The 13902-nt window shown below is 35.3% G+C and overlaps 1 protein-coding gene across 4 annotated transcripts in view; it reads left to right on the top strand.

Annotated features, from left to right (window-relative positions):
• Positions 1-13902, top strand: part of Atp11c (ATPase phospholipid transporting 11C) — a 179564-nt gene that overhangs the window by 161310 nt on the left and 4352 nt on the right. Inside the window, exons 27-30 of one of the 4 annotated variants that reach the window (XM_027433417.2) lie at positions 1274-1377; positions 4307-4460; positions 4580-4645; positions 12229-12331. In XM_027433417.2, the coding sequence (XP_027289218.1) occupies positions 1274-1377; positions 4307-4460; positions 4580-4609 (288 nt within the window). In that variant the 3' untranslated portion in view covers positions 4610-4645; positions 12229-12331. Of the gene's footprint in view, positions 1-1273; positions 1378-4306; positions 4461-4579; positions 4646-12228; positions 12334-13902 lie in introns of those variants that run through there. The other 3 variants (XM_027433416.2, XM_027433414.2, XM_027433415.2) reach the window with 3 other exon arrangements.

The following is a 13902-nucleotide window of genomic DNA, read 5'->3' on the forward strand; positions in this document are numbered from 1 at the left end:
TTTGTGGGATTTTTAAATGAATATTACAATTCATCTCAGGCTAGCTATTTCATAACATTGTGTTCTTGGGAAGTAACTCCACTTCTCTGTATTTCAACTTCTACAAAATAGAGCTAAAAGTAGCACTTGCCCCCATCTTAGGGGTTTTGTGATAGGTCAATCAACTAATGAAAACAAAATGTTTGAATAGAAGTATCTAGAATGTACAGATCATAATTCATGCCAATTGTCACTATTATTATGTTTCATAAAATCATGCTTTTTAAATGGAAGTGTCCTGCTTTCCCAAGCTTATGGCTCTAGCCCTTTGCTTCACAATTAAAGTCAGACTTATTGCATCAGGTGTGCCTCATGGTATACACTCCCTCCTCTTTTCAAAGTGTACTATTGTATCATTTTTCCCTAGAAGCCCAGAGTGGGAACTCAGGATTGGTCTGCATCACAGTGTTATCAACATCCTATTATGAATGAAAAATTGTAACAGAGCTAAGGACCATGGTGTCTCAGCAAATAAAATTAAATGCTCTGGTTATTAGCCTGTGTGAACTAGAAATTTTAAGTAAGCACATGAGACTATACTGTTTCTAGATCACATCTCAAAAACAAAGGTGCCACAATCTAAAAATAAAGTCACTATCAATCTTTATAGAAACATGAGTTTTTTAGATGTAAGGCAACTAAATATTTTATTAATTTAATGGACTAGATGCTGGTTTTGTAGTTGGAAATCTAGGCCCATGATTCATTGCTCCATGGTGTATGATGCATACAGGTAGTTGCCTGGAAATATAATGACTCTTTTACCTGTTCATGCTTTTATAACTCCATGTCTACTCTTTTTAGCTACTCTTCCACTCCTGATTTTTGGCACACCTGCCTCAGCTAGCTAGATCTCCTTTGCCATTATATCCCCTGTCACTACTACCTGAAGATTTGGGACTTTGGCCTCCCAATTATTACCATTGCTTCATTTGTCACCTGTCACTCAATACTCAGAAATCTCTTGCCCTCTACCTACAAATTACTTGAGTTAACTACAATTCCATGCCTGTGTTACAGAATTTAGAGACATCAGTGAAGCGCTCAGCATTCTTCCTTTAGTACTTTGAAAAGTCTAGTTTCTGCTCTTTTTAGTTACAGCCCCTTCTAAAACCATGATCAGGGCTAAATCCTCCCATAGCTGTTGTAATATGTATAAATTATCAGATACCATAATATATTGCCAATTTTATTTTGTGCCTGTCAGAAAAATGCTTGTGTTTTATCTTTTCAGCTCGCCTTGGATACTCGATTCTGGACATGGATAAATCACTTTGTAATTTGGGGTTCTCTAGCCTTCTATGTTTTTTTCTCATTCTTCTGGGGAGGAATTATTTGGTAAGCAAATGTACATATGTGATCAATATTAAGTAAAAATAGATATTACTTAAACCTTTTAATGTTGCTACTTTTAGGTAAAACGGCAAATATAAGCATGTTATTAGTTCATTCATTTAATTCAAGTATTCGTTCAGTATTTGTATAGCCTCTGCCAAAATATTTAAATTTATAGATATATTATCAGCTTTCTGTGAAATAAAACAAATAATAGTCTGACTATGAATGTGATTTCCAATAGAAATGCTCATCCTATGAAATCTCAACCTGGTAACATTGGCTAAAATATACTTTATTGTTCATTTAGACCTGTGGCTCTCAGTCTGTGGATCACGACCCATTTGAAGGGTCACATATCAGATATTTATATTACAATTCATAACAGTAGCAAAATTACAGTTAAAGGGTCACAGCATTAGGAAGGTTGAGAACCTGAGGTAGACCTTATTATCACTTAAATGATAGCATTTGCCTTCAGTATTTTTAGGAGAGGTGGGATCACCAGAAGAAGTTCAAGGTCATCCTGAGCTACAATAGTGAGATTGTTGCCATCCTGGGCTAAAAGAGCCCCTGTATAATCCTTCACACACCCCAAAAGGGGAAGAGTTTCTCTTTTGCAAAGCTATTTAAGAACACTTAAAAAATCAGAAAATAAAGAACATGATCAGGTGTAGTACACAAACCTTTAATATTGTCAGAATTGGGGAGGTAGAGACTTGTAGCCTGGTCTAGGTAGGAAGTTCCAGACCAGTAAGGGCTAAATAGTGAGAACTTGTCTTAACACACACACACACACACTGAATCACTTATACCCCTGAGCAAATTGAGAACATGGGAAGAGGGGGGAGGGAGCTAAAAGAATGAGAAGGGAAGAAAAGGAAGGATGCAGAGGTCATGAGGGAACAGAAAGGTTGAGTCAGGTGAAGAATAGAAGAAAGGATATGGAATAGGTAGGGTTTAGTTGGGGAGGTGGTAGGGGAGGAAGGGAGGGAGAAGAGAACTGGGATTGTCATGTAATTCAATCTTGTTTGTAATTCAAATAAAAAAATAAAATAAAAAGGAGAAAACACACCTTAAAAAGTGTAATTATAGCACATATTTGGCACTTCTATAGTTAATGATTAAGAACAGCAAAACTGAAAAAAAACCTTGTTTTCTTTAGTAGAATTATGCAACTAAACCAAAATTCATTAACTAAATGAAATATGTGGTTGTCTACTGTAATTCTGTGACTCAATAGTCAACATCTGAAAGTTAGACAAATTTCCACATAATAGAATGCTTCTAGAACCTAAACAATTTTGAACCCTTCATACAGACTTTTCCTCATTAAGTCATTTAAATGAAAAGACTTTGTCACACTTATGTTCATTAAGTGATACCTACTGAAAATATAGTACAATAGTCTTCCCTTATTTATGGTTTCACTTGAGGGGTTCAGTTGTTCTTAATGAATCATACACTAAGAAAAAATATGAAAAACTCTAGAAATAGGCAATTCTTAAGTTTTAAATGCAGTTTTCAGTAGTGTGATAAGATTGCACACCACCCAGCTCTGTCGTGTCAGAGACATAAATCATCCCTTTGTCCCATATATTCAAGCCATATATACCACCTCCCCATAAATTGCTTAGTAACTGTCTCTTTTTAGGTCAGCTCTCATGGAATCACAATGCTTGTATTCAACTGACCCTTATTTTGGGTCAACAGAGTACAAGAGTAATGATGCTGGTGACTTTACTATGCTTATTTTATTTCATTGTTGTAATTTTGTGTATGTTCTATAAATTAATCTTAGTATGGGTATTACTGGAAACTGTCAGGGGAGGGTACTAATCATAGTTTCAGGTACCCGCTAGGACTCAAGCACATATATCACATAGATAAAGGAAGACTAAATCTTTGTTTTATTATGTTTCTTGAAATTCTGTGCTTAAGCAAACTGGTTCAGTTTAAACTACACATGAGCTTAAAATTATAAAGCTGCAAACAAATTGTGACTACGAATTATATAAAACACTAGCTGAATTGCAGCTAATTGCTCTGGACATATTTTACACAAGAGACATTGAGACAACCCCCCCTTTTAAAAACTAAAAACATTATTATGTGGTGTTGGGGGGGATGTGAATGTGGGTTTGTGCATGTAAGTCCAGTGCCTGTGTAAACTAGTTCATGTGGTGTGATGTTACTGTCTTCACCTCAGTTTAGAACAAAACTTTAGATTGTGAGATTTTGTGTTATATAATTTAGAGGATAAGGGAGATTGAATGTGTTTCTCAATTGTCAACAGTTCAGTGGATGATTTGAAATGAAATCTAATAGCAGATAAAGGATTTTCCTGGACTTCTGGATTCTAAGGCTTACTGTCCTAATAAAAGTAGTCTGCCCTCTATCTCCTGGGCACAAATTGTTATTCAATATATATGTTTGCAGACAAGAAGAGTAGATTCCTCTCATTTATGAGTGACTGTAGACTGTATAGTTCTTTTTTATATTTTTATAGACATTTTAAGGGGGTAATTTGGGTAATTCATTTAAAAAACTTACATTTCTGAACATAGAGCAAAAATCCTTTCTTGTTTTACTAAGACAGGTGAATAAATAGACTGCTTATTAGGATGGAAATTAACTTCCATTTCTCTTAAATATCTTTAAATTCTGTCATCCTCCAGTGTACATAAATATTCACTATTTGGCAGCTTTATAGTTGATTGCATGATTATTTCCAAGTCAGATGAATTTTATATATTTCTCCTTGATTCACATCCCTTTTCTTTCTAAACATTTGGCAAATGAAATTTGTTAATTCTTTGGGGGATACTCTAGAGAAAATAATTTTCATTAATGTGTGCGAGGAAGATTGCTTTTTAATGCAAAAGACAGGAACTGATTGGTTTTTCTATTCTGTGTTTTCTTTCCATTCCAGGCCTTTTCTGAAACAACAGAGAATGTATTTTGTGTTTGCTCAAATGCTGTCTTCTGTGTCCACATGGTTAGCCATAATTCTCCTCATATTTATCAGCCTTTTCCCTGAGATTCTCCTAATAGTAGTAAAGAATGTACGAAGAAGAACTGCCAGGGTAAGAACTAAATTTGTGTTCTAGCCTAATATTTGGAAGAGGCTTCACTGTCTACCGAGAACTGAAACTCTTATTTAGAGAATTGCATTAGTTACAGCATGTTAAACCCCTCCTTACAGGTTCATCACTTAATTTCCTCTTCTGCATAAAAAGTATAGTAAAAACTTCGTTATCCAATGCAGGTGGTAAGTAGATTCCTTAATAGTGTTCTATGTGATCATTAGCAGTCCATATGGAGTATCTCATATGCTCCATATGGAATTTTTAAAGGGAAAAAGACTTTATTTTGTATTTATCTCAGAATTTTCACATCAGGAATTTCCACACCAACATTCTAGCTTTGTCCTTAGAAATTTCCCTGTGGATTGTTTGCAGATTTTTTCAGTTGATAATCCTAATTTTCCTCTTTCAAACCTGTCCTCTTCCTTTGATTATAGTGCTGCTTAATCTCTGTGTTGCTTCTAGCCCTGTGTCCTAGCAGTGTATTTCAACCAAAGAGAATTCCTAAGATGTGGTTTTAATATATCCTTACTCTTCAGGACACACTTGTAAAAATTCATGATAGTTTATAAGTATGCTTTTATATTTAACTATTAAATCATATTTCTGTGGAGAGAAGTTATTTCCCTCTGTCACATTACCTGATATCTTTTGAACATTTCTTTAAAGAGCTTTTGAAGTGAAAGGGTTAGAATTGTCCCCCCAAAAAAACCACTGGCAAATTTTTTACCAGCAAATTAAGTATATCATATTTCTGCCAACACTTGCTCACATTGTTAAAATAAAGTCCTATTTCTTTGTGTTGATACTAACTAGCTCTTCTAACACCTCTAAGGCAGTATTTTCAGGAAATACTTTAGTCATGACCAACTTTTGTATTTAATTAAATTTATCAACCAATTGAGCCACAAAGCTGGTATATCACAGGAGTCTTCCTGCATATTGAATTACAAAACCCAGTTGGATGACATTATGTAAACATGAAGATGTGAAATTATTGCAATAGAAAAGTCAACAAAGTTTTAAAGGGGCTTAGGAATACATCTTTAGTGGTAGAGCTTTGAAAACATTCATGAGACCCTAGGTGTAGTCCTCAGTTACTGGAGGGACAGCAGTATATAGCTAGGTGACAAGAATTGCTCTGAGCTTCCTGTTTTTATGTGGCTTGTGGGATAGAATGATCACAATTTTAGTATAGGTAAGCTATATTTGTTTACTCCTTTAATCCTTCCAATGGCCTTTGACTAGCTCCATTCATCCTGGGTTTAGTTTTAGGTTGGAAAGTAGTATGACAAAACAGTTTTCACCTAGATTAGCTCAAGAGGCAATTTTCACATAGCTAAATAGAAATGTTCAAGTATGACAAGGGGAAAGAAAAGAAAAAAACAGAAGAAAATGGTTCAGAGACTGGAAATATAGCTCAGTTGATAGAGTCCTCTTCTAGTATGCACAAAATTCCATCCTCAGCATTACCTAAAAGGGATATAGTGGCCCGTGCCTATAATGTCTGAAAAAAGGATCACAGTACAAGGCCATCCTTAGCTATACCCAGAGACTCTGTGGAAGGGACAAAAGGAAGGAAAGATCCTTTTTCAATACAGAATTTACAAAGGATGTTTCTCTTTGCATTATTCTATTTATTTTTAATCTGAAAAGTATATTTGGGCTGCTTCTAATGTTTCTCTTTGAGATAATGAAGCTCATATTGCAAAATGGCACACACTCAAGCTTCATGCTCTTAAGGATACAAAAAAAAATCTCAGAATTCACAATCTTCAAATGTATTATTCCAATCTTACTTAGGCCCTCTCTAAAAATGAGACACCAGCTGGAAAATCCAGTGATGTTTGTGTAGGCCATTAAGTGTAGGGGTGTTGCTAGGAATTTACAGATTCATAGACTCAGTGCATTTTTATTCCATGTAGACAGGAGAGTCCAAATCTCAACTGAAAGCATAGAATGTTACCAGTGGGTCAGCATGAAATTTGTTATGGTTTATATCCATGACAGGAGGAATCTAATGTCTGTGCTATAGCTTGGTATGAAAATGTGCTAGAACAAGCAGGAAAATTTCCATAATCATTTTCATTCATTCAGTCATTCATTCATTTATTCCTACCTTTTTGAACCAGTAAACATTTGTTCAGCCACCTGCTGATGAACATCTCTCTATATATCCAGTGTCTGAAAGACTAATTTGTTTTTCAGGCTCTATAAGATTTTGAGAGTTACAAATGTGTCAGAACAGTTGTGAGTATTAAGCTGCACTATCTTTGTGTGTGTGTGTGTGTGTGTGTGAGAGAGAGAGAGAGAGAGAGAGAGAGAGAGAGAGAGAGAGAGAGAGAGAGAGAGATTTTGTATGTGAGAGAGTGTGAGCTACTGTGTGTGAAAGGGAGGGAGAAATATACACAAAGGTACTATATATGAATGCATACAGGCCAACAGAATCATGGCACCCATAGCTCACAACAGATTCCACTAGGCCATTGATAAACAAGCAGAAGTCAACTTTTAAATAAAGGAGAATGAGTATCTTACTTTTCCTAAAATATATTAGTCTTTATGTTTAATGACTGGTAGTGTGACATTATGAGCAGAAGCTTACTTTACACTGGGTCATGCTCAGACCCTAACAGACTCTGTAATGGGGTGAAATTGAAATGTGTGTACCTCTCTAGAATAAAAGGTGTCCCTAGGGGCTGAAGAGATGGCTCAGTGGTTAAGAGCACTGGTTGCCCTTCCAGAGGACCAGGGATCAGTTCCTAGCACCCACATGGCAACTCACAATTGTCTATAACTCTAGTTCCAGCGGATCTGACACCTTCACACCAATGCACATAAAATAAAATTAAGTAAATTAAGAAAAAACAAAACAAACAAAAAAAGGTGCCCCTAACTGTAGTAAGCAGTTTCTCCAGAATTGTCTGCTGCAGATACCCTGTCAGTGCTATCTACAAGTGAGTCTTAGCAGCTATTCTTAAAAGGAGACTAAAAAGCAGGTAGTGAACATGCCACTATGATGTTCAAGAAAAAGCTAATATATATATATATATATATATATATATATATATATATATAGAGAGAGAGAGAGAGAGAGAGAGAGAGAGATATTAAATTTTATTTATTTGTTTGTTCGTTTGTTTTCATGTGTATGAGTGCTTTATCTACAGGTATGCTTTTATGCCAGCAGAGGGTACCAGATCTCATTACAGATGGTTGTGAGCCACCATGTGGTTGCTGGGAATTGAACTCAGGCCCTCTAGAAGAGCACTCAGTGCTCTTGACCACTGAGCCATCTCTCCAGCCCACTAATATGTATTTAATAATTATAAAAGCATCTTTATTTTGGGTTCCCTTTGATTCAATTTATAGTGTCTGAGGATCCATGATACATTCATTAGCTATTGTAGTAGGTAATGATAATTCAGGGATGAATCAAACATGGCCCCAGTTCATCGGAGCTTTCCTTCTAGTTACATTATAAAGTATGTTTATTCTGAACACTTCAGTAGGCAGATAAAAAATGTAATAATGTGGTCAATTATATGGCTTTAGACAGTATAACAATATTAGAGTCATTTCCTCCTGAAATCTCCAGTAAAAAGGCTTTTAATGGTAGCCCCCAGCACTGCTGAGATCAGTTATGATGTTTGCATTATAAATAATGCTCACGGGGATGGAAAGATGGCTCAGCAGTTAAGATCTTGTGTTCTTACTGAAGACCAGGTTCACATCTGTAGCTACAGTTCTAGGGGATCTGATGCCTTCTTCAGATTTACACAGGTGCCATACATGCTCATGGTTTACAGACAAACATGCAGGCCAATACTCTTACACATAAAATAAATCTCAAAAAATATCAAGAATGCAAAATGAGAGGAATTGGAAGGGTTGACGAATGTGACCTAAATATCTTGTACTCATATATAAAATTACCAAAGAATAAATGCAATTATTTATGTGTCTCAAGAAAAAATTAGAAAGAAAAGCATATTGTTTGCTGGGCAGTGGTGGTGCACACCTTTAATTCCAGCCCTCAGTAGGCAGAGGCAGGCAGATAGATACCTGTGAGTTCAAGGCCTCAAGGCCAGCCTGGTCTACAGAGTAAGTTCCTGGACAGCCAAAGCTACACAGAGAAACCCTGTCTTGAAGAAAAAAAAATTAAAGGGGGAAGACTGGAGAGATGACGCAGTAGTTAAAAAAATTTGGCTGCCCTTCCAGAGGTCCCAGCAACTACATGGTGGCTCACAACCATCTCTATATAATGGGATCTGGTGCCCTCTTCTGCTGTGTGGAAAAACAGAGAACTCATAAATGAAGAAAAGCATATTAATGAAAAAGCCTAAGCATGATAAACTTCTAATTTGAATTTTTAAAAATAAGCTCGCTCAAGTCACTCAGTTCAAGGGTTATACTTTAACCATTTACCTCTCAACTTAATTTTCAGCAAGGAGGCTAATGTTTGTGCTGAAGCTCCATCTTTAAAGATAATAAAGTTTACACTAGGCATTGGTGGTGCACACATTTCATCCCAGCACTCAGGAGGCAGAGGCAGGCTGATCTCTGTGAGTTTGAAGCCAGCCTGGTCTACAAAGTGAGTTCCAGGACAGGCTCCAAAGCTACACAGTGAAACCCTGTCTCAAAAAAAGGAACATTAAAGCTTTTCTTTAGCTTATGAAATGACACAACTGCTTAATCATATTGTTGGCAGTGTTTAATGGAACTACCATTGAATGTTGAACAGTAAAGAAGCAAGATAACACCTGAAAATGAGTTTAAGGTTTAAGATTTGAGGTATCTCAGAAAGCTATACCTCATATAAACACAATAGCCTGTGTGTAAATCAATGAAATACCGCTGTACCCTCTAGGCAAGTAGTAAATACTACTTAAATTTACATTACCAGCAAGAAGATTTTCCAGCTTTCCTTATGAAATGTTTTCTCATATAATCTACCTCAATCTAAAAGGAGGCTTCACTGCCTGCTAGACATGAGAAGAGTCTTCTAATTATTAGGAAATAGATCAGCAACATCCCGATGTCTAGTATAAGATGTCTAAACAAAATATGAAGGAATATTCCAATGTGCAGATATGAAGCTGTTTAAGAAGAGAACACAGAGAAAGAAAGAATTCAGGTATCTGACTAAAATTCCCAGAAAATACATTTTGGAAAATTTAACATAATCTTAAAAAATGGCAATAATGATGAGTCATGTTACAATACTTACAAGTGTCATATATAACCAAGTATTCAGAGGGCAGTACTCCTGAAAAAATACATTAGTGAAAATAAAATTAAATTCTAATAATGTCGTAAGGAAAAGTCCTAATGTCATAGTTGTTGGTACAAGTCTTTATCCTTGGCCTCTTTGACATACTGCTACTTGAGCTGGTTTCAAAGTCCTGTAAATGACTGTAAAGGAATGTGGACATTTTACACTATTTTAGCTCATCATCACCTGTCCTCACCTACCACTACCAGTTGCTAGCTGTTTTTTTATTGTTTTGGATACTTTCTCATGTCATGCTCTCTACTGCTTTCTGTATGTTCACATTTCCTTTTTTTTTCTTTATAAAGTCTCTTAACACGTAATCTATTAGCCCCTAAAATTTTTGCCTCCTGTACTACTTTTATCTCTGGTGGTTGAATAAAACTTTTTAATACAACCAAATGTGCTTATAGTTGCAGTCTAAATAGATAGACTTGCACATTAAACCTGGGAATGGGGACATGGTATCATGTTAATCTTGTTGCAAGGTTTTTGCCCACAAAACAGAAGATGGAAATAATTTTTTTTCTTTTGGAATGTGAAATATTTCCCTGGTTTTACCAAGTGATAATTTGCATCCTGCCAGCATGTCCTCAACTTCTGTATTTAAAGTAAAATATAAATGGAAAGAAGTATGTTTATATCAAAACACAAATAAATAGAAGTATTTGTATTTAAAGGTTTAGTTATTAAACTATTGGATATGTACAACACTTTAGCTGCTTTCTTTTCTTAAGCCTATTTTCTTTAATAAATAAAAAGATAAGGGTAATCTTTAATTGTTTGGGTGGATGTTTAGTTGTTTTTTTGGCTTTTGAGACAGAGTCAAGTTCATAATAATCCTCCTGCCTCAGGCTTCTGAGTGCTTGGACTATAGTGTGTACTACCACACCTGGCAAACATGGGTAATCTAGATTAGTGGAGTTGTTGAGTTCGTCCCCATCCATAGATGACCTCACATCTTCTGTCTTGTGTGGGCAATGCTAACTCTGCAAGTTATGTCATGATTTCAGACATGAAAAAAGAATCTCTTAGATTTTCTAATTAAATTTTTATAACTTTGAATTCATGTTTGAAAAATGTATACTTTACCTAGGAAAAATTTAACCTACCTTTGTAAAGAGGTCTTTTACATAGAAAAATAGTGAAACTGATCAAATTATGCTAGAAAAACGGAAATTAACCACTAATTCAGAGTTAAATGGTAGAAAGGTTGTACCACCAAATGTTTTCCCATTATATTGGTTTTGGTTAGATTTTTAACCTGTAGCTGCCTACGGAACAGTCAGCCCTTTCCTAATTGTCTGTAAATTGAATAGGAAAGATAGTTTCTTCAGGTACGTTAGTGATTTGTCATGGAAGTTGAACATAAGCTCTCTGACCAAACAAACTTAGGTAATTAATTAGTGATCAACTTTTTAACAAGAGGCATATTAGAATTATTTGATTTAAAATAGTACCTCCCCATTAACAATAATTTTAAGTTGATATACAGGAAAACAGCAACTGGCACATATAATAGATTATTTCTAACTAACTCTACTCTTACTTTAGTAAGTAACATCTTCAAAACTAACATGTCATTTCTACTTCCAGTTGTCAAGGTTTCTTTTTAAATGTTTTACATCTGAGAGAATATTTACTTTTTCTTTTCTTTCTTTCTTTTTTCTTCCTTTTTTATGGTTTCTGCATTTTTCTCTTTTCTACTGCAATTTTCCACCTTTTGTGCAATTGTGAACAAGGTAACGAAACGCCTCCCTTCCTCAGGAACTTCTACTATCTTCATGCTTTCTCAAACTTCCAGCAATCACAGTTTCTCTTGGAGTGAATAAGGTGATTTCCTTTCTTAATGTACCAACTTGCTTGCATTCTCATTGCCTGACACCATTCCTAATTCTTCATAAAAAGTTACTTCTCATAATTCATTTTATATTTTCTATTGATACTTAAAATATCTTGTCACTTTCTTTTAATCATTTATTCACCTTCTAAATTGTCTTACTGGAGAGGGAGTAATTTTCAAAAACTTAAACTATAACGTTGTATATGGGGTATGCAATATATTAGCCATGATGTTAGAACTAGTCTGTTCATCAGGACAAGAGTATTTTGCACAAATTTCTCCTTTTTGACACAGAGCACCAGCACAACTCTCAGAGGTGTTCACCAAAAGGATGGTAAGGTTCTCTAATCAAGCCATATTGACTCATCTTATCATATAACCTACCAGTGCCATCCCAGAAACTCAAGTTTGCCACATACTGCTGATGTTTATTTACTTCTGCCACAAAAAAACAGTTCGAGTTGGAGATTTTCTTGGTCCTTTAAATGTATTCACTTGAATTTCATGCATTTGCTGTATACTAAAATATTTTGTACTCTGGGGCCCGGAAAGTAGTCTGTAGGGAATGATTTCGTTTTTTCTCCTGCATTTTTATCACCAGGTAGGTTAACCTATCCTCAAATGCTTTAAGTATCTTTGCCTCACTATTACAGAGAAATCAGACCTGTAGAGGGGCATCTGACTCATTATCCGCCAGACCTTCAGTCAGACCTCTTCTTTTACGAACATTCTCAGACGAATCTAATATAATGTAACAGGTACCTAGTGTTAAAACAAGTGGGCTGGCTTTAAAGAAACAGATTAACAGCATTATAAAGAAAAAATGAAAATATCACTTTTTAAATTTTCTCTGCTGTTGGTGTGGTGAACTTTATACTATTCTTTGCAAACATATAAAGATGCATTGCTTGGAATATGGGGAAATTTATATTTTAAATTTGCTGAAACTCATAATGAAATTTTTGACATTTTAAGAGCTGAATATTAATACTATATATTTAATTTGTGAAGGACAAATTGTCATGGTGGTGCCATTATGTGAAAATACTTCATACTGATCTAGAAATAATATAATTATGACTTATAAGAATGATTTGGAAAATTGGAAACAAATATTCCAAAACTGCATCTGTATAACACCAAGTCAGTTTAGCATTGCATGTTTTTTCTGGGAACTATGTGAAAATAATCAAATGTGTTTGTACCTTCATGTGCTGTGTCTGTGTGTTTGTAGGTATACACTTTTATTGTCCTTGTAAACATCTAATCCCCAAATATATGTTAATGATCCAGTCCTCTAATTATAACATATTTGATGTCAAGTTTTATTCAAGCTAAATGTTTCAACTATCAGAGGTAAAATCTTTCCTAGCCATTCAGGGGGATGCATGTTTAATGACAAAATGTTTCCTAGTTCATGTTTCTAAAACAAATTTATTTTATAACATTGGTTTATTTACCTCAAAAATATTTTAGCGTAATTAATGTATCATGAGAGGGAACCTAGAACTTGGAATGACTCCTTTCATGTGCAGTCTGTATTTCCTACTGCAGAGGTCTCTGACACTCCAGGTCCTGAAAGCTATTTTATCCATTGAAGGGAATGTGGAGTAATTCCTAAGTAATTCACCTATAAACTTTTCTACTTACAAGTAGGGCTAGTTTTTTAATGTGCACGTAAGAAATGTGATCATATGAATAATATTGTGGAACAATTTACTTTGAATCTGTTACTCTACCTTAGCCCATTTTAAAGATTGAATCTGTTGGTTCTTTTTTAAAAGATTTATTTATTTATTTATTTATTTATTTATTTATTTATTATGTGTGGAGTGTTCGGCCTGCATGTATGCTTGCAGGCCAGAAGAGGGCACCAAATCTCATTACAGGTGGTCATGAACCACCACGTGGTTGCTAGGAATTGAACTCAGGACATTTGGAAGAGCAGACAGTGCTCTTAACTACTGAGCCGTCTCTCCAGCCCAAATCTGTTGGTTCTTTCACTTCCTATTATTTACCACATTGTGTATTTTGGAAGCAGACTTCTTTTGCTGCAGTCAGCATGTTACACATTTTTTTAAATGACTCACTTGCATGTGTTTTTTCTTAATAATGAGTTTACTTCTTAATAGCATCCAAAGTCTTTGGACATTTTGTTCCAGGTTGCTTTGTCCAAAGTAAGCCATGAGATGCATCTCAGCTCTAGTATTTGCATTTAATTTTGTATCCCCCTGGATTGCTTTCTTTAGCTTGGTCTGTGGTTGGGGGGCTCTGCTGAGTAGCAGACACTGCTACTGCTTTTGGCCTCTCCAGGGCCTCAAGTCCTA

This window comes from Cricetulus griseus, chromosome X, assembly GCF_003668045.3.
Source record: "Cricetulus griseus strain 17A/GY chromosome X, alternate assembly CriGri-PICRH-1.0, whole genome shotgun sequence".
Classification (NCBI taxonomy): Eukaryota; Metazoa; Chordata; class Mammalia; order Rodentia; family Cricetidae; genus Cricetulus; species Cricetulus griseus.